The sequence below is a fragment of the Lynx canadensis genome, chromosome B3, assembly GCF_007474595.2.
Source record: "Lynx canadensis isolate LIC74 chromosome B3, mLynCan4.pri.v2, whole genome shotgun sequence".
Classification (NCBI taxonomy): Eukaryota; Metazoa; Chordata; class Mammalia; order Carnivora; family Felidae; genus Lynx; species Lynx canadensis.
This window is the reverse complement of record NC_044308.2, coordinates 18,061,831-18,087,985: the sequence shown is the minus strand read 5'-3', so window position 1 is coordinate 18,087,985 and position 26,155 is coordinate 18,061,831. Positions and strand designations below refer to the sequence as shown.

The 26,155-nt window shown below is 45.0% G+C and overlaps 1 protein-coding gene across 1 annotated transcript in view; it reads left to right on the top strand.

The window, feature by feature from the left end:
* ADAMTS17 (ADAM metallopeptidase with thrombospondin type 1 motif 17) overlaps positions 1 to 26,155 on the top strand; it is a 345,685-nt gene that overhangs the window by 195,438 nt on the left and 124,092 nt on the right. Inside the window, exons 11-15 of the mRNA XM_032593574.1 lie at positions 8,050 to 8,151; positions 9,198 to 9,343; positions 16,547 to 16,563; positions 17,194 to 17,213; positions 24,123 to 24,246. Of these exons, the coding sequence (XP_032449465.1) occupies positions 8,050 to 8,151; positions 9,198 to 9,343; positions 16,547 to 16,563; positions 17,194 to 17,213; positions 24,123 to 24,246 (409 nt within the window). The remainder of the gene's footprint in view (positions 1 to 8,049; positions 8,152 to 9,197; positions 9,344 to 16,546; positions 16,564 to 17,193; positions 17,214 to 24,122; positions 24,247 to 26,155) is intronic.

Genomic DNA, 26,155 nt, shown 5'->3' with positions numbered 1-26,155 from the left:
GTTTTGTCTCTTAAAGTCCTCATATGAGTGAAGTCATATGATTTTTGTCTTCCTCTGACTAATTTCGCTTAGCATAATACCCTCCAGTTCCATCCATGTAGTTGCAAATGGCAAGATTTCATTCTTTTTGATTGCTGAGTAATACTCTGTTGTGTGTATATATGTATATATATACACACACACACCACAGCTTCTTTATCCATTCATCCATTGATGGACATTTGGGATCTTTCTATACTTTGGCTATTGTTGATAGTGCTGCTATAAACACGGAGGTGCATGTGTCCCTTCAAAACAGCACACCTGTATCCTGTGGATAAATACCTAGTAGTGCAATTGCTGGGTCATAGGGTAGTTCTATTTTTAGTTTTTTGAGGAACCTCCATACTGTTTTCCAGAGTGGCTGCACCAGCTTGCAATCCCATATTCCATTATATCTTTAAAACTGGTTGTATTTGATATTTATAAAGAACTTTGATTACTTTATGTCCAGCCATCTGACTGAATTCTTCTAGAGATTATAATAGTTCTTTAATTGAGTCATTTGGGTTTTTAGTTATATAATTCTATATTAGCCCCTAATTATCTCTCTCATCTAAAATAAAAAGTGTGATAATATCCATTCTTTTCTCATCTAAAATAAAAACAGTGTAATAATATACATTCTATACATCAGAAGCATTAATGAGAAATTCTTCTGATGTTTCTCCATGAGATAGGTATTTATCAAGTGAAGAAAGTATCCATTTATTTATATTGTTAAGAACTTTAATAAGAGGTTATGATTAAATTTTAGTAAATGTCTTCTCTGCATCCATAATGAGGAATGGATGAGTTCTGTCTTTGAATTATTAATGTGGCAAATTATATTAGCAGATTTTCTAATATTAAACCATCTTCAGGTTCTCAGAGTAAAGCTTTCTTGGTCATGGTGCATGCTTCACTTTTATTTAGGGTTTTTACAGTAGCGTTCATAAATGAGTTTGGTATGAAGTTTTTCTCCTTTCCTGCCCTGTTCAGTTTGGTTTCAAAGTCATATTGATTAATACAAAGAATAAGGAAAGCTTTCCCTCCTTTTGTATGCCATTAAACAGTTTGAATGCATTGGTATTATCTGTTTCTTAAAGATTAAATAGAATCCCCCTATGGAAAATACTGCTAAGAAACCATCTGGGCCAGAGGTTTTCAGAAAGGGTAGCTCATTGGCAAGCTTCCCTAGGTCTTCTGTATTAACTAGTCTGTATACATTTTTAGTCTATTCTCAACAATAGATCTATTAATTTATATGCTGTTAGGAAATCATCTCATCTTAAGCTTATGTAATAGAATTGAGCTCAGTGATCACTGATTATTTTTTTTAATTTCCTCTACATTTTGATTATTTTCTTTCCTTCTTTCTTTCCTCCTTTCCTTTCTTTTCTCTCTCTTTTTCTTTCTTTCTTTCTTTCTTTCTTTCTTTCTTTCTTTCTTTCTTTTTTTCTTTCTTTCTTTCTTTCTTTCTTTCTTTCTTTCTTTCTTTCTTTCTTTCTTTCCTTTCTTTTTCTGTTATTCCTGCTTTCTCCCCTTTTTCTTAAATAGATTAACTAGCGGTTTATCCCATTTATTTTTCCCCCAAAGAGCCAACTCCTATTTGCCTATTGTTTTTCTTCTTCCTAAATAATAAATTTCTCCTTTCCTCATCATTAATTTATTCTGCTTTCTTATAGATTTATATTTTTCCCCTTTCAAACTTTTTCAAATGGATACTTAATTTATTTTCCTTCTTGTCTATGAGTATTTGAGACTCTTCCTTCATTTGTCATGATATCTAGCACTTCACCTTCATTTTTTTCTTTATCATTTGCAACTTTCATTATGACTTTCCCATTAGCCCAAGAATTGTTTCAAATGACATCCTGTGATTTTTGCTGCATTATATGGATGCAAAGCAAGCTGGTAGTTTCATCAAATGTACAAGAGGAGGGCGTTACACTTACAGTATGAGTAGCAGGAGGAGGGGTTGTTGGGCTGTAATAGAAGACTGCCCCCCACTAAGTATGGGAACTCATTATTCTATATGATACATGTTCTATGTCAGCTATTTTCTTCTCAAATACTTCCTCTCTCCCATTCTTTCTATTCTCTCCTTCTGGGACTATGATTAGACACATACATCAGTATTTTTCTTTCTTATCTCTTAACCCATTTTTTTTTTAGTACTTCCCAATTCCTTTTCTCTCCATACTGTACTGTGTATAATTTATTCACATCTATTTTCCAGTCACTCATTCTGTCTTTCAATGATGTCAGAATCTACTGCTTTTCTTCAACAATTATACATTCAGTTTTTAAAAGGTTCTTTCTAGTTTCTTTTTCAGATTAGCCTGGTCATAATAGTATCTTCCTGTATGTGATCTCATCTTCTAGTTCTTTAAACATTTTATAGATATTCTATATTCTGTATCTGATCATTCTGTTATCTAAACACTTTGAAAGTTTAAGTCTTGTGTTTGTGTCTTCCGCCAGCTGTCATTCATGTTTCCATGTTTCATTGTAAGTTTACTTTTATTGACTACCACCGTGGAATTGTGAGAGGCTGAATGGTGATTTGCTTTCCTTCAGAGAGAATTTATATTTGTCTCAACCAAAGCCGGGGATGTCACCAATCCTTCCAGATTCCAGACTTACTCTCCCAGCTGTAGTATCAAGATCATTGCTGGCCCTCAAGGGAATGCACCTCTTCTATGTGCTTACCCCCAGATTGGACTATGTTGTATGTATGTACAGATATAGCTATGTGTGTATTTTGTGTTTGCTTTCTTGAATAGTTCCTTTACTTCTGGTGAGCGCAGCAATAAGGATGATATTTTATTACAATACCTCACTGCTTTTGTAATGGATGAGCAGCCCTGCCTCCCACAGACTATTTGGTCTGACATTTGCTGGAAGCAAAAGGTGCCTTAGGCCAACTTCTATCTATTTTACTGTATCCTAATTCCTTGAGCATGATAAAATAGATGAATTTCTACCTTCAAACCCCTTCTTTCCATTCCCTCTACCCCCCAATTTAATTATTTTCTTAGTGGTTAACATTTTACCTTTAAAAGCTCTTATATCTCAATTACTATATTTATCTGTTATGTTTTGTTACTCCCCCAGCCAAAAACGATAAAGAAATTGATGTATATGGACAATCTCATAAAACCTTCTTTTCTAGCCTGTTCTTATACCTATATTATTTCTGCCTCATCTTAGCTTATAGCCTCTGCGTTCTGTTGTCTAACTTCAGTCCCCACGTTTCAGTCAATGTCTTTGATCCATGTTCACTTCTAATCCTTGGGTTTTCCCCTCATTTCTCTGCTCGCTGAATTTCATCCTCTAGTATTGTCTCCCAAAAAAGATCCAGCTCTTTATAGGTTTGAAAATAATTTTCCATTACCTAAATATTTGGGCAACACTTCAGTTGCTACAAGTTGCTTGGGTTACATTTTCTTTCCTTGTGTCTTTCTGAGCATTGTTCCATTGCCTTCCAGCATTGAGGGCTGCCGTGGAGAAATCTGCATGTAGCCTGATACCTTTTCCCATTATCAGTGACTTGGTCTTTTTGCCTGGCTGCCTAAAATATTTTTTGCTTTATCTCTGAAATCCAGTAACTTTTATCAGGACATGCCTCCGTGTTCATGATTCTTCGCCATTTTCCCTGGAACAAGGCTTTGCTTTTCAATCTGAGACTGAGGTATTCTTTCATTTCAGGATAGGGTCTTGAATTTATATACATTTTTTAATGTTTATTTATTTTTTGAGAGAGAGAGAGACAGCATGAGCAAGGGAGGGGCAGAGAGAGACGGAGACAAAGAAGCCCAAGCAGGCTCCACACTGTTAGCACAGAGCCCTACACGGGGCTTGAACTCACAAACTGCAAGATCATGACCTAAGCCGAAGTCAGATTCTTAACCAACTGAGCCACCCAGGCACCCCTTGAATTTATATTCAAATACCTTTTCTGTTACATTACTTTGGTTCTCTCCTTTAGGAGAGACCAGCCAGCTGTGATGGTTAATATTTTATCTCATTTGACCTGACCATCATTTCCTTGAGTTCTTATGTATTTTCCTTTTGCAAGTGCAAAAAGTGAAAAACCAGGGGTGCCTGCATGGCTCGGTCAGTTGAGAGTCAAACTCTGGATTTCAGCTCAGGTCATGATTTCACAGTTCATGGGTTTGAACCCTGTGTCAGGCTCTGTGCTGACAGTGTGGAGCCTACTTGGAATTCTCTCTCCCTCTGCCCCTCCCCTACTTGCTCTCTCTCTTTCAAAATAAATAAATAAACTTAAAAAACAAGAAACAAAACCAAAAAAAATGCAATTACTTTGTTCTTAAAAAATAATAATGCACATGTGCTTGCACATTTTTAGCCATTTTATGATCATTTTATCCAGTGAGCGAATATTCTTCACATGCTTTCTCCTTCCCGTAACTTCTCCCTTTTTGTACTAATTAGTACAGATCCTGTGATGATTCTTTCTATGTATTGTTCACCTCTGAGTTATTCCTGGACCAGCTATAGATAGGATGTTCATTTTGGAGAGTGTCAGGGCTATTTCCAGGCTAGCAGGCATTCTCCTTATGAGACCAGTGTGTGTGTCCTGACCTAAAGAGACCAGCAGTTGCAAGACTATCCACCATGCAGTCTTTCTCCTGCTCTGAGGAATGGCTCCCCCCACACGTGGTCTATCCTTGTACTTTCCTTGTGAAGCCCTGATTTTCCCACTTCTACCTTGTGATAGGTTGGTCCAGAGAATCTTCCGTTATCAGAGCATGCATTTTTCTCTCTTGTCTTCTCTCTTTCAGTAAGTGGTTTTACCATAAATAGTATACTAAGCATGCATAAAAAATGCACAGGTCATACACTTAGAGCTTGATTCTTTTTTAGAATGTGAACACACGTGTGGATCCACTACATAGGTCAAGAACCAGGATATGAACCTTGATAAATGAACTCCCCAGTCTGGTGCTTCTGACCAACTCAGGCCCTTGACCTCCACAAACATGTGCCTGTTCTTTGGGAAGAAGGAAAAAAATAGAGAAAGCCCTGCCCTACCTGCCTTCCACAGCTGTCCTCAGGATGACAGATGTTAGAGGACTTTGTCCTACAGATGGCAGAGCACTAGGTCATTTGGAAAGCATGACATGAATGCCAGCTATCTCACAGGCACCACAGTGACAAGCATTAATGCAGTCCATACCATTTGTCCTGTACTCACAAGGAATCACAGAAGGGCAGAAGGGTGATTGCTTAGCTTGGGCACACACGGCAGTGCTGGTAGCTGAGCTGGGATCAGAGGCTGTAGCTCTAAAGTTGCCTTTTCCGCTCAACTCCCTTGTCTTTGTTTTTAAACTAAACACAAAAAGGTATCCACTATCCTGACTCACAGAAAACGATAATTTTATCTTATTTGTTTTTAAACCTCATAAAAATGGGATACACACATTTCTGTCCGATGCATACGTCAGAGTGGAATTGTTGAGTGTTAGAATGTGCATGTCTTCAGTGTTAGTAAGTACTGCCAACGAGTTTTCCAGAGTTGTTGAACCAAGTTAGAAGCTCAGCATCAGTTTTAGAGCATTCATATCATACCACATCCTTGCCAACACTTTGTATCCTCTGTCTCTGTCATTCTAGCCATTCTGGTGCATGTGTACCAAGTGGTAGTGGCTGATGAAATTAAGCACCTGCTCATATGTTTATTGGCCATCCTTATGCTTTGTTTTGTTTTGTTTTTTAAGTGATCTCTACACCCAACGTAGGGCTCAAATTCACAACCCCAACATCAAGAGTCACACGCTCCACCAATTGAGCCAGCTAGTCACCCCATCCTTAAGTTTAAATGCCCTTGTTTGTAAAGTGTCTGTTCAAGTTTTTTGCCCATTTTTCTACTGGGCTATTTTCTTAATTGTCTGTGGGAGCTTTCATGTTTTTACAGATATTCTTGATACAAATCCTTTGTTGGCTCCATGCATTATAAGTATCTCCCTTTTATTGCAAATATCCTCTCTCACTTTCTTATGGTTGTCTCTTGATACACAGAAGTTCTTCATTTTAACATAATATAATTCATTTCTTTTGGCCTTTATGGTTACTACTTTTTGTGTTCTTGAAAGTCTTTGCCAGACTCATCTCCTTTTCTTTGATGGCTAGAAAAGTTTTATGGGAATGCATGGTCTATAAAGCGCATAACAAACCGTTCACACCGCCTTCCTCCTCGCCCTCTTGATGGGACAGGTGTGTCTCCTAATCCCAAGCACTCCTACCCATAAATTACCTGCCGGGTCAGCCTTGTTCTCATGAACACATGTCCACGCGCTGACACCACACTCTCGAAGAGCTCCAAGGTCAAGGTGCATGGAATCAAACATTTAATGAGGTGCAGTCTGTCTTTATGGGACCAGCTGGGGTTGTGCTCAGAGTTCTCATCTTTTTACCGTTCTGCTGAGAATTGAACAATAATGGGAACACAGGGGTTTTCCTGAACCCACGGGCACACTATTCCCCTTGAATCATCAATTTCTTTAAGGGCACAGAGTGGCTTTGACACACTTGAAAAAATGAGCAAGAGCTTGTGCTCTGTGAGCTCTTTGTCAAAGCCCCTCCAGCCCTGTTTTCCTTCCCTGTTTCTCCTTTTGTCTCTTCAGCTTCTAAATATTTTTTGACTTGAGACAGCACAGTGCACACTATTCTATGCAGATGTTTGAGATTACTTGGAACAGCAGAACTCTACACGAAGCACAGCACACCCTTTGTGAGCCCCACTGTGACTATCCTGAGCAAGGACCCTTGACCCTCACCCTGCCCAAAATGTACCCGCATGTGCCCCGGCCATGCCCGGGAGGGTGATATCTCCCTACTACGGCTCAGGCCTTTTCCCCGTGTGCTTGGGCTTGGCATCCCAGAAGTGCTGTGTCTTTAAAAGAGCCTTCTGTACATCTGTTCTCAATTTTCAGACCACGAGGCGAGGATTTGGGTGCAAGTAGTTTATCTGGGAAGTGATCCCAGGAAGCACCGTGAGGGGGCAGGGAAGGGAGAGGGGGGTGGCAAGTCCAAAGTACACTGATGGGCAGGCGACTGCATGGACAATGGGACCATCCCACCGGGACCCTCAGAGAGAAGTGTGGCGCTGGCCTCAGAGCCATCGCACCCAAGGAGATGGAGTGTCCAGCTCCCATCCCCATGACCGAGGGTTGCTCCGTGGTCAGGGGATGGCCTCCAGCAGAGAGACTGGGGAAGCAGCAGCCGGTGAATGTGCTGTCTTCTCCGAGTCCTGCAAGGGAGACTGAAGCAGCCAGGGAGGACACTGGCCATGTATCCAGCTATTTTCATAAATAGTCCCATCTTGAGCACTCTGTCTACATGCAGGTTTCCTATTAATACAAATGGGAGTATTTAAATGCCTATTCTCAAGTAGAATTATTTCAATTATTTGTGCAGTTAAGAAATTCTTTAGGTGAAACACTATAAGAAATTAGGCATAATGCAGCTGAGCTAGAAAGCAGGTGACCACAGGGAGAATGGAAAGCCTTCTTTAACCCCTTGGGGTCTCAATTCTGGGCCTGCACAGTGGCCCCTCCAGCCTCAGCTCTGAAGCTGCCTTTTCCGGCAAGCCCTCCTTGGTGAGGTTAGGATAGAGAGATTCCTTTCCTATGCACTCGGTCTGACCCATGGGTGTCTGCCTCATACCTTCCTACATTAAATGGAAAGTATGTGTTTGTTACTGGCTCCCAGCCTGCGCCCTGCATGGGACAACTCCTAGGCCCTCAATAGCTAATGCAGGAATTGCCGAACTGAATCCCCATGAGACAAGCATGGGAAATAAAGGCACAGAATTTTGTTGAGTTAAAATGAACCAGTTGAATGATGCACATATTTTTTTTTCTTCACATCCAGACTCATGACCCTCCTTCCCTTCATGTTTCAAATTCTCAATCCAAACCAGTCATCAAGCCCCACCTTCCGCCCCCAGTAGTGACCTGTGTGTGGTGCTCTAGGCAGTTACCTTCCTTCCCTTGTCAGCAGCATCTGATGTGCGCTGGACTGTGGTGCCTGGTGGAAGGAGATACGTCCTGCAAGACCAAGCTGGACCCTCCCCTGGACGGCACTGAGTGTGGGGCAGACAAGGTAACCCCCGCCTCCCACTGCCCTCCCCCAGCCCCCGTCTCCTGAGCATTAGGCGTCTCTCCTGAAGGGCAGTGGTCTGTGCTTTACTCAGGAGTACCTGAAGCACCCTCTGGGCTGCCCCAGAAATGCCCATGGAGCCCACTCTGGGAAAAGAGGGGCACCCACATCACCTCTCCTTTTTCTGCTGATAAGATACAAGAACCACTTGCTATTTTTGTTCAATCGACTCTTTTTGTCATACAAGTGAATTTACTTAAAACTTGCACGTCAATAAACCATACATAGAAAAACAGGATCGCTTGCCATACACAAAGGGCTATCATAAAATAAATTCTATGAGAACTGTGTTGCTCACTTCTAGCTCAAGTTTAAGAGAGCGAGCCTGTAGGCCTGATCTTCATTAACCGGAGAGATTGGTGTTGGAGAGGAGAGGTGTTCAGGGCCAGCAGACACAGAGTTCTCTTAGTCTTCCTGCAAGGAATGAATGAGATGCCATGGTTGGGAACCACTAAATCACCTGTCCTGCCCTGGATGTGCCACACACGTTGGGAAATTTCCATTTTAGAGGATTGGCTTTCCCTTATCCTCAGAGCCAAGGTTCACCCGTGTGGAACTTACGGTGTCATCTCCGAAGCACCAAACCCAACTTTGAAGTTCAAAACCACAAAGCCAGGAGACTCAGCCTTCCAGAGAGATGCACTCCCAGTCAGGAAAGTTGGCAGAAACTCAGGTGTCTCCGTAAGCCATGTGAACTAATCCTTTTTCTGAGAACTTAGAAAACTCCAACGGAGCACACGTCACGCGGGATTTTAGGGCACGCTGCAAATGCCACAGGTGTACAGGTGTCAGGTTGAGTGAGGAAGGAAGGTCGCTAGAGCTAAGAAGCATGCATGCCCCAAAACGGTCTGCTCGTACGTGAATTACAGAAGGCAATTTGGGACGGCAAGGTGCTTTTTCACGGGGTGGGAATCGCAAGTTACCGGGTGAGTGAGCAGGTTTGATCCTTGGGCACTGAGGGCCCCTGGGGCCCCCCTGCTGTGTTTCAGTGGTGCCGCGCAGGGGAGTGCGTGAGCAAGACACCCATCCCGGAGCACGTGGACGGAGACTGGAGCCCCTGGGGCGCGTGGAGCATGTGCAGCCGGACGTGTGGGACGGGAGCCCGCTTCCGGCAGAGGAAATGTGACAACCCCCCGTAAGTTCCCCTTGAGCAGGCATTCTCCAGGGTGCCTTGATCGGGGTTTCCCAGCAGCAGCTCCTCCTGCCTTAGGCAAAGGAGGGTCTGTCTCCTGCGAGAATTTGAGCGGAAGTAAGACCAAGTCCCTCCAAGGGCCACGGACACAGGGTGTTGAGTGTGTCATAGGCCACCTCAACTTCGACAGAGCTCTTTCTGTGAGCACAGATACCCTGAGTCCCATGGCTCCTTACTCCTCACGTGGGCCTTGCTAGAAAGCTTTCCTGAGACAGCTGCATGACACACTGCCCTGGCCTGCAGCTTCCTTAGGGGACCTTCTGGGGAGGCCTGTGGACCTTCGAAAGAGAGGCTCACCTTTCGATTGGCTCTTAGCTGATCTGGGAGCTGCCTGGCTGTTGATGAGTCACAAAGCACCTGGGGGTTCAGCTGTCCTGTACATGCAGATACTTTTCATGGGTCCTTTTAGAACGATTTGAGAGAAAATTGTTTTTTGGGTTGTTTTGTTTTGTTTTGTTTTGTTCTTGTTTTTTATCTTATAAGCTTCCTTTTATTGACCTAGAAGACACCATGACCCCTCTTGTTCTTGGCACATTTGCTCCAGAAAGCTCAGGGGTAGATGTTGTGCTTAATTATAAAAATTCCTTGCCCACAGGTGGTTCTCGTCTCCTCTGAAATTTCCCATTTTTAGTATTTCTTAAAAGAGTCTGTTTCATGTCCTGTGTGCCATCAGCTTCATCACATTCACTTCAAAAAGAGCAAGTTATAAATTATCAGTGAAAAAGAAATGCTTTATATCCATAATTAAGTCATGGTGATGAATAATTAGCAAATCCCTCCTGTGTTTAAAAATCATGAAGCCCAGGCTGTATCCCAGACCAATTAATTCACAAATTCTGGAGATGGGACCCAGGAACTGGATGTTTTAAATATCTCCAGGTGAACCCAATGGCCAGCCAAGGTCAAGAACTTCCCGATTAAAGGAAAACATGCACAGAGTTTAGTCAACGTCAAGAACACTGTTTTTCCCCCAGTAGTGCTATAAGAATTGGCATCACATACTGTGTCTTGTTAAAACTTTTCCTTCCGGTATTTAGCAGAGTGGCTGAAAAATAATAGGTGTGTCTTTAATCTTTTAGGAATGACTTCTTAATTAAAAGCATAGAGGCTATACTGGGATCCTCCAGAGAAACAGAATCAACAAATATATGTATGAATCTCGATGAGAACTTGGCTTATATAATTATGGAGGCTGAGGGGGTCCCACGATCTGCCATCTGCAAGCTGGAGACCCAGGAAAGCTGGTGATGTCATCCAGTCAGGTCTGAAGGCCTGAGACCCAAAGGAGCTGATGGTGAAATCCCAGGGGAGGGCAAGAGAAGATGAGAAGAGAGGTCCTAGTGGGGGTAGGGGGCGCAGGGTGCGTGTGTGAATTCCTTCTTCTTCTGCCTTTTGTTCTATTCAGACCTTTAGGGATTGGACGATGCCCATTAGGGAGGGCCATCTACGTTACTGCGTCCACAGGTCCGCATGCCAGCCTCATCCAGAAACCCTCACAGACACACCCAGAAATAACCTTTCATCTGCACACCCTGTGGCCAGTCACATCAACACATAAAAGTAACCATCACAGATGTGTAGAAGGTTAGAAAGCCTGTTTTGCTAAATGGTGAGAAATGAATAGAGGTTTCCATTTATTCATGGCTCTGTGAGGAAGTTAAAATAGTTCCGTCTCTGGCCCTGAGAAGAGAGCTCTGGATTTGGAATCAGGATGTGGAGATTTAGGCCTGGCTTAATTGTTGGTCGTGTGTCCTCAAGGAAGCCCCTTCTTCCCTCTGGATACCAGTTTTGCCATTAGAGGGAGCTGGCACAGTATGGTGGGAAGAGCTGGACTTCAAAGTGAAACAGAGAAGGCTTCAAGTCCCAGGGCCACTCCCTATAGCAGGTGATGGCTATTACCTGTGTCTCTGTCTGAAGTTGGAATAATTCATGGGCATACATATAACATACATGGTCTGTCTTTAGTATATGGTCCTTCTCTATATTAGCACTAATGGAAGATTGGGGATGGGATGAGACTGTGTGCCCTGCCCCCTAACTCACAGCACTGTTTGAGGCTCAGAGGAGGGTGATTTACATGGAAAGGCTTTGTTGTAAGACTTGTAGCTGCCATGGATGCTTCATGTTTGCATCTGGAGCTCCTGTACTCTAGCCGAGGATTGGTCTCCTTTGGCACAGCATTCCACACCAGATGTCACCCAGGAAATGTCATAGTAGGGGCCTATCAGAACCTTTAAATGCCCAGAAGGACCCTGTGCCCAGAGACGGTTGACAATTGGATTGTATTCAGGTAAGGACAACCCTTACAAGAATAAGATGTCATCGATGCTGAGCAGATGCATTGGGCACAACTTTTAAGGGCCCTGACTTTGTTTTCTTGGCATGATGTTGGCTAAGGCATCCCCCATGCCTTGGCTCTACCCACTGTTCTCATCCCAGCTGCTTTCTGCCCACCCACTCCTAAAGAACCCCTAGTTCAGAAAGCCAAGTTAACGTGCTTCCCTGGCCTGGCCTGCTGTGGGATTTCATGGACTGGGTCCTCATGCTATCCCTCCACACCCAGTGGCCTCAAGAGAGAGGCTGTTCCAGAAATCCCAAAGTTGTAAAAATCTTCCATTCCTCTTCTTTATCAGGTGCCCTTCCTCCCCACCCAGTGGTGGTCATGGACTTTATCTCTCCTTGCCCTTCTTCCTGTGTTTTATCACTGAGGAATGGGGGGGATTTGTCAGGCTACCACAAACAGGCCACTGAGGGGTATGCAGGTCTTAGCACATCAGATGGCTATGGGCACTGACACATCCCTGAGAGGGAAGTCTTTATGTCTGATCTCTGTCATCCAACAACATCCCGTGGGGCAGGCAATGGTAGAAGGACCAGAAAGAGAATATTGGTGTTCTCAGGTCTCCTGGCTCCTGTGCCCCTTCGCAATGACACCTTTCCAACATGGTGCCTTCACACACCTTGAGAAGGCTCTGACTCTGGACTAAGGACTCAGCTAGTTATAGGCTTATAGTGACAAGCAAAAACAGATTAAAAAGTCCTCGCCGACTTCCCTTGGTCTTCTCCTGGACCTGACCCTTCCCAAACTGATCTCTCCTCCCAGCCCACTTCCCCACTCAGTTCATAGCACCACCCTCTGTGACATTGCCACAGTCCAAAGCCCCTGAGTCTGTGAGTGGTCCTCTTGTCCCCTCTCTTCCTCCTCCGTGTCCTCTCAGGGGAAGAATAGCAAATACAGTGAGCCCACACCGTGTGCCACGTTCCCTCCTATGCATTTACAGAAAGTGAATCATGTAAAAATGCTGCCCTATGAGGATAGGTATTCTTTTTGGCCCCACTGATTAGAAATTGAGTGGTAGAAAGGTTAGGTAACTTGCCCGTGGTCACACAGCTGGTTTAGAACCTAGCAACGAGGCTCCATTGTTCTTTCAGACCTTTTGCACTGGCCTCCCTGCTTCCCACATGCTCCTTGTCCCCCAGATTCATTTCCCACACAGAGCCAGAGAGATCTACTTAAGCATAAATCCAGTTATATTTCTTCCTGCTTCAGCCCTGTCAATCATTTCCCTCTGCACTTAGAATAAAATCCATACTCTTGACCATGGCCTCTGTATTCATTTCCTGAGGCTGCTGTAATAACTGACCACAACTTGGTGTCTTAAACAGAAATTTATCCTCCTCTCCCCATTCTAGAAACCAGAAGTCTGAAATCAAGGTATTGGCAGGATTGATTCCTTCTTGAAATTGAAGAATTCATCCCACCCATGCCTCTCCCTGACCTTCTGGTGGCTTCCGGTGCCCTTTGGCATTCTTTGCCCCTGTAGACTTGCCTCTGGTCTCTGCCTCTGTCTTCACATGGTCTTCTTGGTGTGTCTTCTCCTCTCCTAAGGACCCCTGTAGTTGGATTTAGGGCCTACCCTAATTCAGGATGACCTCATCTCATGATTAAGAGATCCTTTTGTTTTGTTTTGTTTTTAATGTTTATTTATTTTGAGAGGGAGACACAGAATCCTAAGCAGGCTCCAGGCTCCAAGCTGTCAGCACAGAGCCCGATGTGGGGCTTGAACTCATGAACCAGACCATGACCTGAGCCAAAGTCGGATGCCCAACTGACTGAGCCACCCAGGCACCCCAAGAGATCCTTAATTACATCAACCAAGACCCTTTTTCCAATTAAGGTCACATTCGAAGGTTCTGAGTAGGATTATCTTGGAGGGGAAGGGGCCACCATTCAACTCACTGCAGCTTCCTTTCTGTCCTCACATACAGCACTTCAGGCTCCAAACACTTGTCAGTATTCCTTTCCCTCTCCCCAGCTTGTCTGTGTCTCTCCTTGGGTCTCTAACTAAATGTCCTCTCAGGCCTCCTTCCTGAGCACCTTGCACCAGACTGGGTGCCTGCTTTACCCTCTCTCTCAGCACCCTCTTTCTACTTTACAGGTATGATAACAATTTGTAATTACTCTTTTGTACTTGCTCGCTTGTTTTCACTCTGTCCTCCCCCTGCTGGCCTCTGGGCTCCATGAAGGCCACACCTGTCTGGGCACCATTCTCCTTTCTGTGCTTATAGCAGAATGGTCCTCAATGATATGCGCTTCCTACCTCATCACTTGGATGCATGCTGGCTGAGAAAAAGCAGTCTCTGCTTTTCTACTGCCCCAGAAGACACACTTCATACTGTTCTCCCCCCCACCTAAACACAAAGGTTATTGTAAATTATTATGCCAAGAAGGTAGATCACCAGCTAGCCCCCCCTTTCTTGTACTGTCTCACCTCACTGAGGCCTAGATGCCGTGAACAGCCATGAGTGGGGTTCAGGTTCCCCTACGCATGAGGGTCACCTTCTCACACACCTGCCCAACCCTGGCGAAGTTGTAGGCCACAACTAGGGAGGCTCAGGGCCCTCTCAAGAACAAAGTCCAAAATGTAGCCCAGCCTTGTTTACTCCATGTGACAGAAACACTATGTCTTTGCATTTGTAATATTTATGCCTTGGTAGCCTGTCCAACCTTTCGTAATAACAGCATAGATCTGTTTTCCGTTCTGGAAAGCAACAACAGGCTCTTTCCCCCAGGTAGTTTCTATAAGGTTCCTTCCCTTTCAGGGAACCACCCCAGGTGAATGGGAAGAGAAGGGCCCAGTCCTTGGGTGGGTGGTTTAGCGGCAGCCCTAGGTGTTTCTGGGGGAGATGCAGACAGCGTTTTACGAAGTCCAGGCAACAGTTGTTAACCTGCTTTGGCAGAGAAGCCTGACGTGGTGATTGTTACAAAGCACAGCTGATCGAGGACCTGGAGCCAATCTCTGACCAAAACAATGTCCTCTGCCTGGCTCACTCCTTAAATCACCAGGCTCGCTGCCTTGAGATTTCCCAAGGATGTCCGAATCACACTGCTATGAACATCTCGGACTTGGAACGCTCCCACCAACCTCTCCCTACCCAACTCCCCCCCCACCCCACCTCACTTTGTATTCCTGGCTCCTTCCCCGTCTTCTGCAGCTGGTTTGTTCACTGTCCAAAAATACTGGCAAGAGAGTCCACTCCCCCACCCCACCTTTTTCTCTCTCTAGCCTTGGTCTTTACAGCTCTTGGAATTCGTATTTCTTGCCAGCTGACATCAAGGCCTTGGGGACCATCCGTGTTTTTAATCCAGCTTCCTGGGCTCGCCCCTTCCTGCCATAATTTTGTGTCACTGTGGGTGGTAGCTTCTGCCAAAAGACTGCAAGGCAGAAAGTTCATCTCCAATTTGAATTCTGGTACCCCATCAGGAGGCTTGTGTTTCAGGGAGAGGGCTGGAGAAGTAGGGTCAGGAGAAAGGGTTCAGATGGTCTTGTGTGAGAAGCCCGCTCTGTCAGAGAAGGACCAGAAGGTGAGTGGAGCATAGATATGGAATGCGCTGGGGTTAGCACACAGCATCACCCCATGAGAATCCAGAAGGAGAGCAGTCAGCCTCCTAAGACCAAGCAGGAAGCCTTGGGGTGGGATGTGAAGCTATATGCCTATACTTGCTTTTTGCTTCCAAAGCAAAAAGCCCCCATGTGTCTACTTTCAAAATGCCAGTGACCTGGTGTTCCCATGGATGTTTTTAAAAATCTCAGTCTTCTACACTTGAGCCTAAGTTACATGTGTTACTTGGATACCTTGAAGGGGAGGCCTTAAACCTGGGATGTCTGCTGCCCTGAAAGGGTGTTAGCAGCCCCACCCTACCCCTGACACCTGGAGCTGCTGTCCGTTAAGCAGTCTGTGCTTCCAGATGGTGAGCAGGTCTGAACCACTTTTGTGACTTTATCTTATAATCTATCTTCATTGAGTAGAACAGAGCAAAAAACATGTGTCACTCAGTTGGAGTGTCTCTCTTCCTCTTATCCTGATTCTATGTGTTTATCCACCCCTGAGGGAAAGTGCCTTGGGTTCCTGTTCATCTCAGTGACCCCTTGTCTTGTCCCTGCTCTGCCCTGGGGTCTGCCCAAGGCACTTCAGACCCCGTCCTAACAAGCCACAGTCCTGCCCTGCAGGAGCTCACCTGTCTCTCCACACTTTCAGTCTCTCACCAAAGCCTCTCTACCTTATTGTTTGTCCTTATTTTTAAACATCCTTATCAAGGGGGGCACCTGGGTGGCTCAGTCGGTTGAGCGTCTGACTTCGGCTCAAGTCGTGATCTCACAGTTGTGAGTTCGAGCCCCACGTCAGGCTCTGTGCTGACAGCTCAGAGCCTAGAGTCTGCTTCAGATTCTGTGTCTCCATCTCTGCCCCTCCCCTGCTCATGCCTCTGTCTCTCTCTCTCTTTCTCTCAAAAGTAAATAAACATTAAAAAAAAATCTTTATCAAGGTATAACATAGAGAAATGGGCACCTGTTCTAGAGCATGCTTCCTGCTGCAGTACTGCCCATCTAGTCAAGTGTGTGTGTTGGGCAGGTGTATGTTCACAGCGGGTAGGAGTCATTGCCTCCTAATGTGCGTGTATGTGACCGAAGGAGGGTGTGGTTTTGCAGAGCAACCCTACCATACCCACTGCCGTGAGCCACAGTGGGCTTCCACTTGCTCTCAGCGTCGCCAGTGCCCCATATTGTCAGTCTTTTCCATGTTGGCCTTTCTGGTGGGTGTAGAGTGGTATCTCCCTGGGGTTTTCGTTGGCATTTCCTTTCCAAGTAATGAGGCTGAGCATTGTTTGTGTCTGTGTTTGCCATTTGGATATCTTTTCTTATGATGTGCCCATTCAAGTCATTTCATTTTATATCTGATCTTCTACTTTATTCATGTTTATAAAGTCCCAACAGAGGGGCGCCTGGGTGGCTCAGTTGGTTAAATGTCCAACTCTTGGTTTCAGCTCAGGTCACAATCTCACAGTTTCATGAGTTTGATCCCCGCATCGTGCCCTGCACTGACAGGGTGGAGCTTAGTTAGGATTCTCTCTCTCTCTCTCTCTCTCTCTCTCTCTCTCTGCCCCTCCCCCCCACTCACGCCATCTCTGTCTCTCCCAAAATAAATAAATAAACTTAAAAAAACCAACAGAGTACAAGTAGAAATTGAGGATTGATGTGGGAGAAGCCTCTTGAAAAGTCCATCACATCCCAGCTAACTATACTCGTAGGTCAGGCTTGCTTCAGCCTCACAACAGCTGATGGGCAGCCCCCTTGCCAGCCTGCTCCTGCTGCATCCAGAACCTCTTGGGAATCACACCTCTTATCTCCACCTTTTACCCACTGAGCTTTGTTCTAACATATTAGATCTTTGATTTCCTCATCTGAAGGATGCAGGCAGAAACCCCTTCAGATGTCTTGCATAGATTTATCAAGGTAATGGTTCTAAAGAACAGGTAACAGGTAAGCCCTCTGGCCATATTAGTCTATAATTGCAGTGTATGTGAAAGTGCCTCTTTATATATAAGCTCTTCACCTGTGTCCTCAGCTGACCACACCTCACCTCAAGATGAGATTTCAAATTACTGTGTCATATCCCCATCTATTTCCGTGAGTCCTTGTGGGGCTATGGAGCCTGGCAGGCTTGTCTGTGCCTTGCAGCCCTCTTAGGAAAGGCTGAGGGAAGGACATAGGCCTACTTTTAGCCCTCAAAAAGGAACAGTTCTTTTCTACCAGAATTCTGTTATTTCACTTGTCCCTCATTTTAGCCATGTCAAGCTTGGTTTCTGTTGTTTTGGTTTTCCTAGGTGTCTTTTTATTTTATCCATGCCGCGTAGCCAAGAGAATCTTACCAGAGTGAATGAGAACCTCAGCCCTCTGCTCCTCAGACATGGGGAGGGTGATCTCTCCTGCCTGTGTCTGCCAACCCCAATACAGCATGCCCTAAAGCCCTTGTGTCCATACAAGTGAAGCTTGGCACACTCACATGACGTGGGTTCCTTGGTGAAGTTGGCCCCCTCCTTCCAAGTCCTCCCACCACAGAACTTCAGTTTGTGGACCACCCTATCACACACACCCTTCCCACACATTGATTCTCCTCTCTCTTCCTATATGGAGGGTGTCTTTCTGTTGTCTCACACCAGTGTATACCTGGGAAGCCATCACTGGTGTCATGGTAGCTCTCAGATAACCCAGATTATAGACACAGTCATGAAGAAGGAAGGGACTGACCATGGATTGACATACTGGGATGATTTGGGTAAGAAATCATGCTACTCATGGATTGCTTCTCTCTTTTTCCTATGTTGTTCAAATAATGACCCAAAGGAAAACAAGAAAAATCAATGATTTGAGTCATTTTCTTTTTGAGCAGGAAATTTTAATGTAAAAAAAAAAAAAAAAAAAACATTAGCTATAACAGGTGATTGGACACATGGGAATTAACTGCTAAGAGATAAAGAGAACACCGGAAGAGCACTGAAAGAGCAAATATAAAAGTGGCCACTGTCATTGGATCTGAGGCAAAGTACCCAAAGAAGGAACAAATACAGATGAAGGTGCCCATCTCTCTCTCCCTCCCTCCCCTCCCTCTCCCTCCCTCTCTCCCTCTGCCTCTCCCTTTCCTTCTCTCTCTCTCTGTCTCTCTCTCTCTCTCTCTCTCTCTCTCTCTCTCTCTGTCTCTCTCATACACACACACACATGGGTGAGATTCCTTGGACTTTGTTGGAGTGGATGAAACTAAGGCTCATTGGATGAGGGAGAAGTTTGCAGAGATGGCGCACTGGTGGAACCCTCTGGAAAGTCACACTAAGGGGTGTTAGGGAAAGCTATCTAAGGGGAGAAACTACACCTGAAACCAGGCTGGGAATTTCCCCAAAGCATTGGTGTTCTTGGAAGGTGCCCTATGGGATGAATGCTGCCCTAGGGAAGTAGCCTGCATCACAGGCCACTGCAGGAGTCTGCTGAAAGGAATTAATTACCAGAACCAGAGAGAAAAGTCTGTTCTTTCTCTAGCATCACTCTAGTGCTTACAAAGCTTAGCATCATGCCTGCTTGACTGGAGATCTTTAATTCCTTATATGGCCTTAAGTCACCATCTAGCATTTTCTCATTTGAACTGTGAAGGACTCTCTAGTATTTTGTGTAGAGCAGGTCTGGTAGTAAAAACAAACAAACGGGGGCACCTGGGTGGCTCAGTTGGTTGAGTGTCCGACTTTGGCTCAGGTCATGATCTCGTGGTCTGTGAGTTCGAGCCCCAGGTCGGGCTCTGTGCTGACAGCTTGGAGCCTGGAGCCTGCTTCGGATTCTGTGTCTCCCTCTCTCTCTGCTCCTCCCCTGCTCATGCTCTGTCTCTCTCTGTCAAAAATAAGATAAACATTAAAAAAATAAAAACAAAAACGTCCTCAATTTTTACTTATCTGGAAATGTCTGAATTTCTCCATCATTTTTTTGAATGACAGTTTTGCTGGATATAGAATTCTTAGTTGATAGATTTTTTTTTCTTTGAGAACTTTGAAAGTATAAAGCCACTGCCTTCTCGTCTCCAAAGTTTCTAATGAGAAATAGGCTCATAATTTATTGAGATTGTCTTGTATGTGGTGTTTGTTGACTCTCTCTTGCTACTTTCAAGATTCTCTCTCTCTCTCTCTCTTTTTTTTTTTTTTGACAGTTTGATTGAAAAATGTATCAGTGAATTTATCCTACTGGGATTTTGTTGAGCTTCTTGGATTTGTAGATTCATGCCTTTCTTCAAATATGGGAGGCTTTCAGCCATTATTTCTTCAAATAATCTCTGTTCCTCTCTCTTCGCCTTCTGAGACTCCCATAATGAGTATATTGGCTCTCTTAGTCATTTACCACAGATCCCCTCTGTTTATTTTTCTTAATTCTTTTTCTTTTCACTCCCAAGACACAATAATTCAGTTGCCCTACATTTAAATTTGATGATTCTGTCTTTTGCCTGCTTAAATCTGCTTTTGAACCACCTGGTGAATTTTTCATTTCTGTTATTATATTTTTCAACTCTGGAATTTAATTTTTTATCATTTCTATCTCTACTGATACTCTCATTTTCTCATACATCATTTTTATTTATATCTTCCTTCAGTATTTTGAGCATTTTTAAGACAGTTGTTTTAAGTCTTTGTCTAATAAGCCCAACATCTGAGTTTCCCCAGACCCAGTTTCTGCTTATGTATTTTGTTCCTTTGATTGGACCATACTTTCCTTTCCCTTTGTATCCCTTGTGATTTTGTTGTTGTTGTTGTTGAAAACTGGACATTCGAATCTTATAATGTAGCCTTGATAATCAGCTTCCCCCCGTCCCATGATTTGCTGTTTCTTTGTTGTTAAAAAGTTTCTCTATGCTGGGGATCAACCTTAAGTGAAAGTATAAGGTCTTCTCAAGCCTTTAATGAGACTTCATCTTTCCCTGAGCATACTTGGTGGCTTTCTAAATTTTCCCATATGTGCAGTTGCTTCTTAATGACTTAATCCTTAAATATCTGATTCCCAAAAGGGAGAAAAGAAGGGAAAAATGTATTGCTCATTGAAATTCCCTGGAAGTCACTTCAGCTCAGAGGAGTTGCAACAATGGTGGCCATCCTCTGTCCCCACATCTCAGAAATCAAAAGTAGCACTGAATAATCAGAACAGAACCCCAGTATTTGGAGAATAAGGTTCTCATTGTCCACCCTGGCTCCAGCCAGCCACATCAGGAATACAGGCACAGCTGCCTGCTGTGGGGCTGGAGTGTGGAGGACAGATAGCCACTACCACAATAAAGGCTGAAATTTATCTAAATTCACCACAGCTTACCAGCCAAACTTTTTCCAGTAGGTTGCACGCTTTCAAACAGACTCCAGAATTTCAAAATGGTCACTTCAAACAGTTTTTGCCAAAACAATTATCATCTAAGTGGAGAAATGGATCCCTGGTGCTTCCTCCTCCACCATCTTCCTGACCTTGCTCTGTCTTTTGGTCATTTTTTAAAAATTTTCTTTTCTTTAATGTTTATTTTTAAGAGAGAGAGAGAGACAAAGCATGAGCAGGACAGGGGCAGAGAGAGGGAGACACAGAATCAGAAGCAGGCTCCAGGCTCTGAGCTGTCAGCACAGAGCCCGACATGGGGCTCAAACTCACTAACCACAAGATCATGACCTGGGCCCAAGATGGACGCTCAACCAACTGAGCCACCCAGGCGCCCCTATCTTTTGGTCATTTTAAGATAAATTTTGATAATATAGTTCAACTCAGTCTAACTACCGTTTGTTTGTTAACGGTTTGTTAACGGTTTGTTAACTTGCCTGTGCAAGTTCCTCTGCTAAAAGCTACAGAAAAGTAGGAGGAAGACAGTAATCTAGCTCACCATTTCACAAGGTTGATGATAAGCAGTATAGCAGAGAACCAAGCCGGGTCAGGACAGGCAGGCTCCAGGTAGAAAATAAAAAGAGGCTGAAGGGTGGAGGTGGCCTCAAGGATGGACAGAGAGTCGGGGTGGGGGGTGGAGAAGATGGGACAGTGAGCTAGATGGGTGGCTGAAAGGGGACTTGCCCGTGGGAGAAGGGACAGGGAGAAGAAACAAGATAAACAGAGTTCAGGAAGAAAGCACCCTGAGGCACATGAGGAATCCTTCCAGACCCACTTTCTCCTGGATCCAGGAGTTTTCTCATCCTGTCTAATCTCTCCACCAACCTACTATTAACCATAAAGTTAGTTGGTTTATGAGGGTCAGTCAGATGCAAACCTGGAAAAAACAATTGACACAGGTGGGTACAATGGAAGCTAAAATAAAGCTCAGTGACATCTCAGGAGTGTAATTACATGATGTGCACAGATCTCAGTTCACACCCTGAAGTGTGTAGGAAAACATAGCTTTCTTTATTTTTCTAGAAACCAATTTTTCATTTGCATTTGTGTTTTTGATTTTTTTTAATTTGTGTTTTTGAACTCCATTCTAGTCCATGTTGGATTCTTAATCACTTCCGGAGTTTTTGCCCCATTTTCCCTGAGTCTGCAGCTAAGTTCAGTGATCCTTGTGTCGTCTGGTGTTTGTCCTCTAGGGCTGCCATGACCAACTGCTACTAACTGGGTGGCATAAACAACACAAGTTTTTTCGCTTCTAGTTCTGGAGGCCAGAATTGCCAGATCAAGGTCTTGGAGGATTGGTTCCTTCAGAAGGCTGTGAAGGAGAATCTGTTCCTTGCACCTCTCCTAACTGCTTAGTGGCTTGCTGGTGATCTTTGTCGTTCCTTAGAGTATAGAAACATCACTCTGATTTCTGTCTACATCTCTGCATGGTGCTCTCCCTCTGTGTTTCCATCTCCATATTTCCCCTTTTTATAACAAGACTAGTCATATTGGATTAGGAACTCACCCTGCTCTGGTATGATCTCATCTTAATTAACTACATCTGCAGTGGTCCTATTTTTAAATAAGGCCACATTCTGAGGCATTGGGGTTAGGACTTCATATGATTTTAGGATGGACACAATTCAACCCAGAACTTCTCACCATACAGCATCTGTAGCCTTACCCATCCCTTCTCTGATCCCAGCCATGGGAACTTGTCTATTACAAAGAAGATGTCCTCCTGCTGGTCCGCATGGCTTTTCCCCTCTCTGTTTCTTCCACAGTGTGCTTTGTGGCACAGGAACCCATTCATCTGTTCACACTTGGTATGCAGGCCCTAGGTTCTTGGGGAGGCTGTCTGAGACTCTCTCTATGCCATGCAATCATTTCTCTGAGATCCAGCTGCCTGCCTTGTGCTCTGGGAAGGAAAAAGAACAAAAGGTCCCTCTGTTCTCAGATCCTGTAAACCTCAGAGAGGTTCTGCTATTTCCTAACTTGGAGATCAGAACTCAGGGTCCCTCTCTAGATCCACCAGTATGTACCCTCTCACAAGGCTGTCACCATGCCCAGGTGAGAGAGATGTTGTCTGGTGTATATGAAATGGTCATAGGGGTATGAAAGAAGCCTTTCTTCCCATTCCAGACGTTTTCTCCAACACATTTATGCAGACAAAGAGCTGGAAAACAATGGCCCATGGACCAAATCTGGTTCATCACCTGGTTTTCTAAATAAGGTGTTATTGGCGCACAGTTACGCCCTTTTGTTTATGCATCATCTCTGGCTCCTTTTTTGCTACAGTGGCAGAGTTGAGTAGTTCCTACAGAAATATTCACCATCTGGCCCTTTGCCAAAAATGTTTGTAGAGCCCCTGGTGTAGACTTTTGTGACACAAAAGCCTGAGGACTTCTGCTGTGATATATCTCCCCTCATGTGATCAGAGGGTGGCCTCCAGTTGTCTAAACACAAGGAACGGCAAAGGGAGGAAAAGAAATACTTAGTATGAAATGGTTAATGTGTCAAAAATATCTTGCCAACAGGTAAATGCAATTTGTGAGAATCCATTGAGCAAAACAATTGTGATTTGCGTTCTTTTCTCTTGAATGCTCAATTTCAGTAAAAAGTACAGGGAGAAAATAGCGGTACTCCATCATGGTGATTTGGGTCTCGTGGAAATGAAAGGAGCCACTGAGGTTGCTCGGTTCAGAGCTTGATGGGGACACCCCAGGGCCTCATGGAAGCGGTGGGCAGAGCCACGTTTCAGCCACAGCTGGACCAGCGTCCTGTTGTTCCTCCTCAGTGCCCCTCACACACATGGGCTAGGCCAGAGAACACAGCTGAGTCTCCGGAACTGCTTAGAACCCCAGTCTAAGCACAGAGCTGGGACCCATGCCGTGTCATTGATCACATTTGGTCTCACGCTTGCCCCAGCAAAGGTTGCAGAGCCTGGATCTGACCAGTCTCCACCCAAAGCCCATGAACAAGTTAATTAATCATTCTGATTCTTTTTATTATAAAGTAAACGAGCTATTTACTCATACTTAGCGACCTCCAGAATGTATGCAGGAGCCATTTAAAGGCCTTTGTTTTATAGAAAAATAAAACAAACAAACAGACAAACAAAAAAACCCCACACACTAAAAATTCCCCTTTGGGTTTTCAGTGTTACGGATGGCCAAGTTTTAGGTTCAGATGAAAGACACAATTTGTGGATCTTGCCGAACTTATACTCACTGTATTCTATTTCCAGATGACCCTGATTTACAGTTCTTGGATGCATTTTTCTGATGGCTCACTTAAACATGCCGTCAGCACGGGGCTGGGATCGCCGAGATATGGTGTGTAAGAGCAGAGGGAGGGTGCTTTGGAAACTTTGCCTGGCCCCTCCCCCTTTTGGCAAGAGAGGCAAAATCCAAACGCCCCTGCTGTTTCCACAGCACTGTCTGGTTAACACGGACCTTTCTCTTCCTTCTAGCCCTGGGCCTGGAGGCACGCACTGCCTGGGCGCCAGTGTGGAGCACGCCGTCTGCGAGAACCTTCCCTGCCCCAAGGGCCTGCCCAGCTTCCGGGACCAGCAGTGCCAGACGCATGACCGGCTCAGCAGCAAGAAGAAGGGCCTGCTGACAGCAGTAGTGGTTGATGGTAAAGGCATATGGCACGTCCTTTCACAGTGCCCCCCCCTTCTCCAAGAATGTAAACACCTCCTGGGAAAACCCACAGGGACCCCCTTCCCAGCAATCCATCCAACAGGACGCTCCAGTCCTGCTACCCCAGGCAGCAGTGGGCCCGCTTCTCGAGCAGTGGGGTTGAACTTGGATGACCCAGCCCTGGGAGATTTCTTAAAAGCAGCTGTGAGGCGGGCAGCAGACCAGAATTGTCCTGCACCCCCATTTGCAGCGAGGCGGGTGTGCTGGCGGCCTGCCGCACAGTGCCATGTGCTGAGGGGCCCAGGGCCAGCTTTGAGGAGAGCAAGGCTCTGCAGGGACAGGATGGTGGGTCTCTGTGTCTGCTGTCTCTATTTCCAAGGTTGATGCTTTCTTGCATTTCTTTCTCGGTTCGTTTTGGGGTTGGCTTTTACTCTTTGCCTAGAGTGTTTGAAAAAAAAAAAAAAAAAGTTTGGAGGCCAGTTCACAACTCGCCGAAGACGATGATAGGCACAGGTCACGTTTTCCTTCCAAGAGATTTCTCCCAACTCAATGGAGGCTTCCCCATGGGCTGCTGCAGGCATTTCTAGTGGCTGATAAACTTCTAGGTGGTATATCTTGTCTGTAGGATTTGTGATGTCTATTTATCATTGATAAAGACTGCCTTCCCCCCCAACCTCCCCCCCCCCCACCCACCCACCCACACAGCCTCCTGTGGCCATGGCCTAGTTCAGGGTTTTTTAGACTTTTGTCTCCTGGAGATAAGACTGTATTGTAATGATGACAATATGGTCCTATTTGTTGAGCACATCATATGCCAGGCACAGGTTAGCTCTGCATACATCATCTCAATTAATATGCATAATGAGCCATGCAGAGAGGAGAGGTTATGGGTCATGGGACCTATCTGAGTCCCTGCAGCTGATAAGAAGCAGGGAGGGACCCCAGTTCTGGAGGAGGTGACTCAGAAAATAACCAGCTATCATCTGGCTTCCCATACTCGAGTAAGAGAGCATGACTTCAGAAGTGTCAAGTGAAGAGGCTTTAATAAGAACTGCAGTAACAGAGTCTCTAAGGCTTCTGTAGGAGAATGAAGTTCCTGTGCCAGGTCTTAGGTTTCTTCTTTGTGGTTTAAAGAACTTCTAAAATCTACATGCTGCAGTCTGTTCTTACAGGGTCAAGTGTACCTAGCTGTAGGGGTAGACCCAGGCATCACAGGGAGTAATGGCCTCAGACCTGTCGCTTTTAACCCAGCAACCTGACCCACGTGCTTTGAACTGAGTTGTAAAATAACATGAGATGCTCTAAATCATCGCAGATAATACCGACCCGCTCAGCTATGGGCTCATTTAAAAGCATCTGGGAGCTCCCCAGACCTTTTCCTTTTTAAAAAAGAACACCACCGTTTGGAGCTGTGTGATTATAGGTATACCATCACCTAACCAAGACTTCAAGAGAAAAGCGGCCTCCGTACCCTCAGCTGTTTCTGCAGACCAAGGAGAGAGGAGGCCGAGCAGACTCACCCTCCCCAAAGGAACACATGCAGCTGGACGCAGGGGCTCGCCCAGGATCCTCACTTCTCTCTGCCCGGCCATTCCTCAGATGCAGGAAGACACAGGAGGCTTCCACATGTCACGAGCACATTCAAGCCCCTAATCTGGAGGGAGCAAGCCCCAAGCAGAAGCTGTTTCCAGCACTGCAGTCAGTTCTGATGCGGAGCAGACTTGTTTCCAAACCATCAGCCATCCCAGCCTGCTGGGTAAAGACTCCTTAGGCCCTCTGTCGTGTCCTCTGCTGCTTGTCAGGAGCAAAAAGAGGTCAAATCTAAGAAAGACTCACCCATTTCCACCCAGCTATGCACACAGAGTTGTTATTCTTTCCTTGGTCTGCTTCAGCTTTCAGTTCTC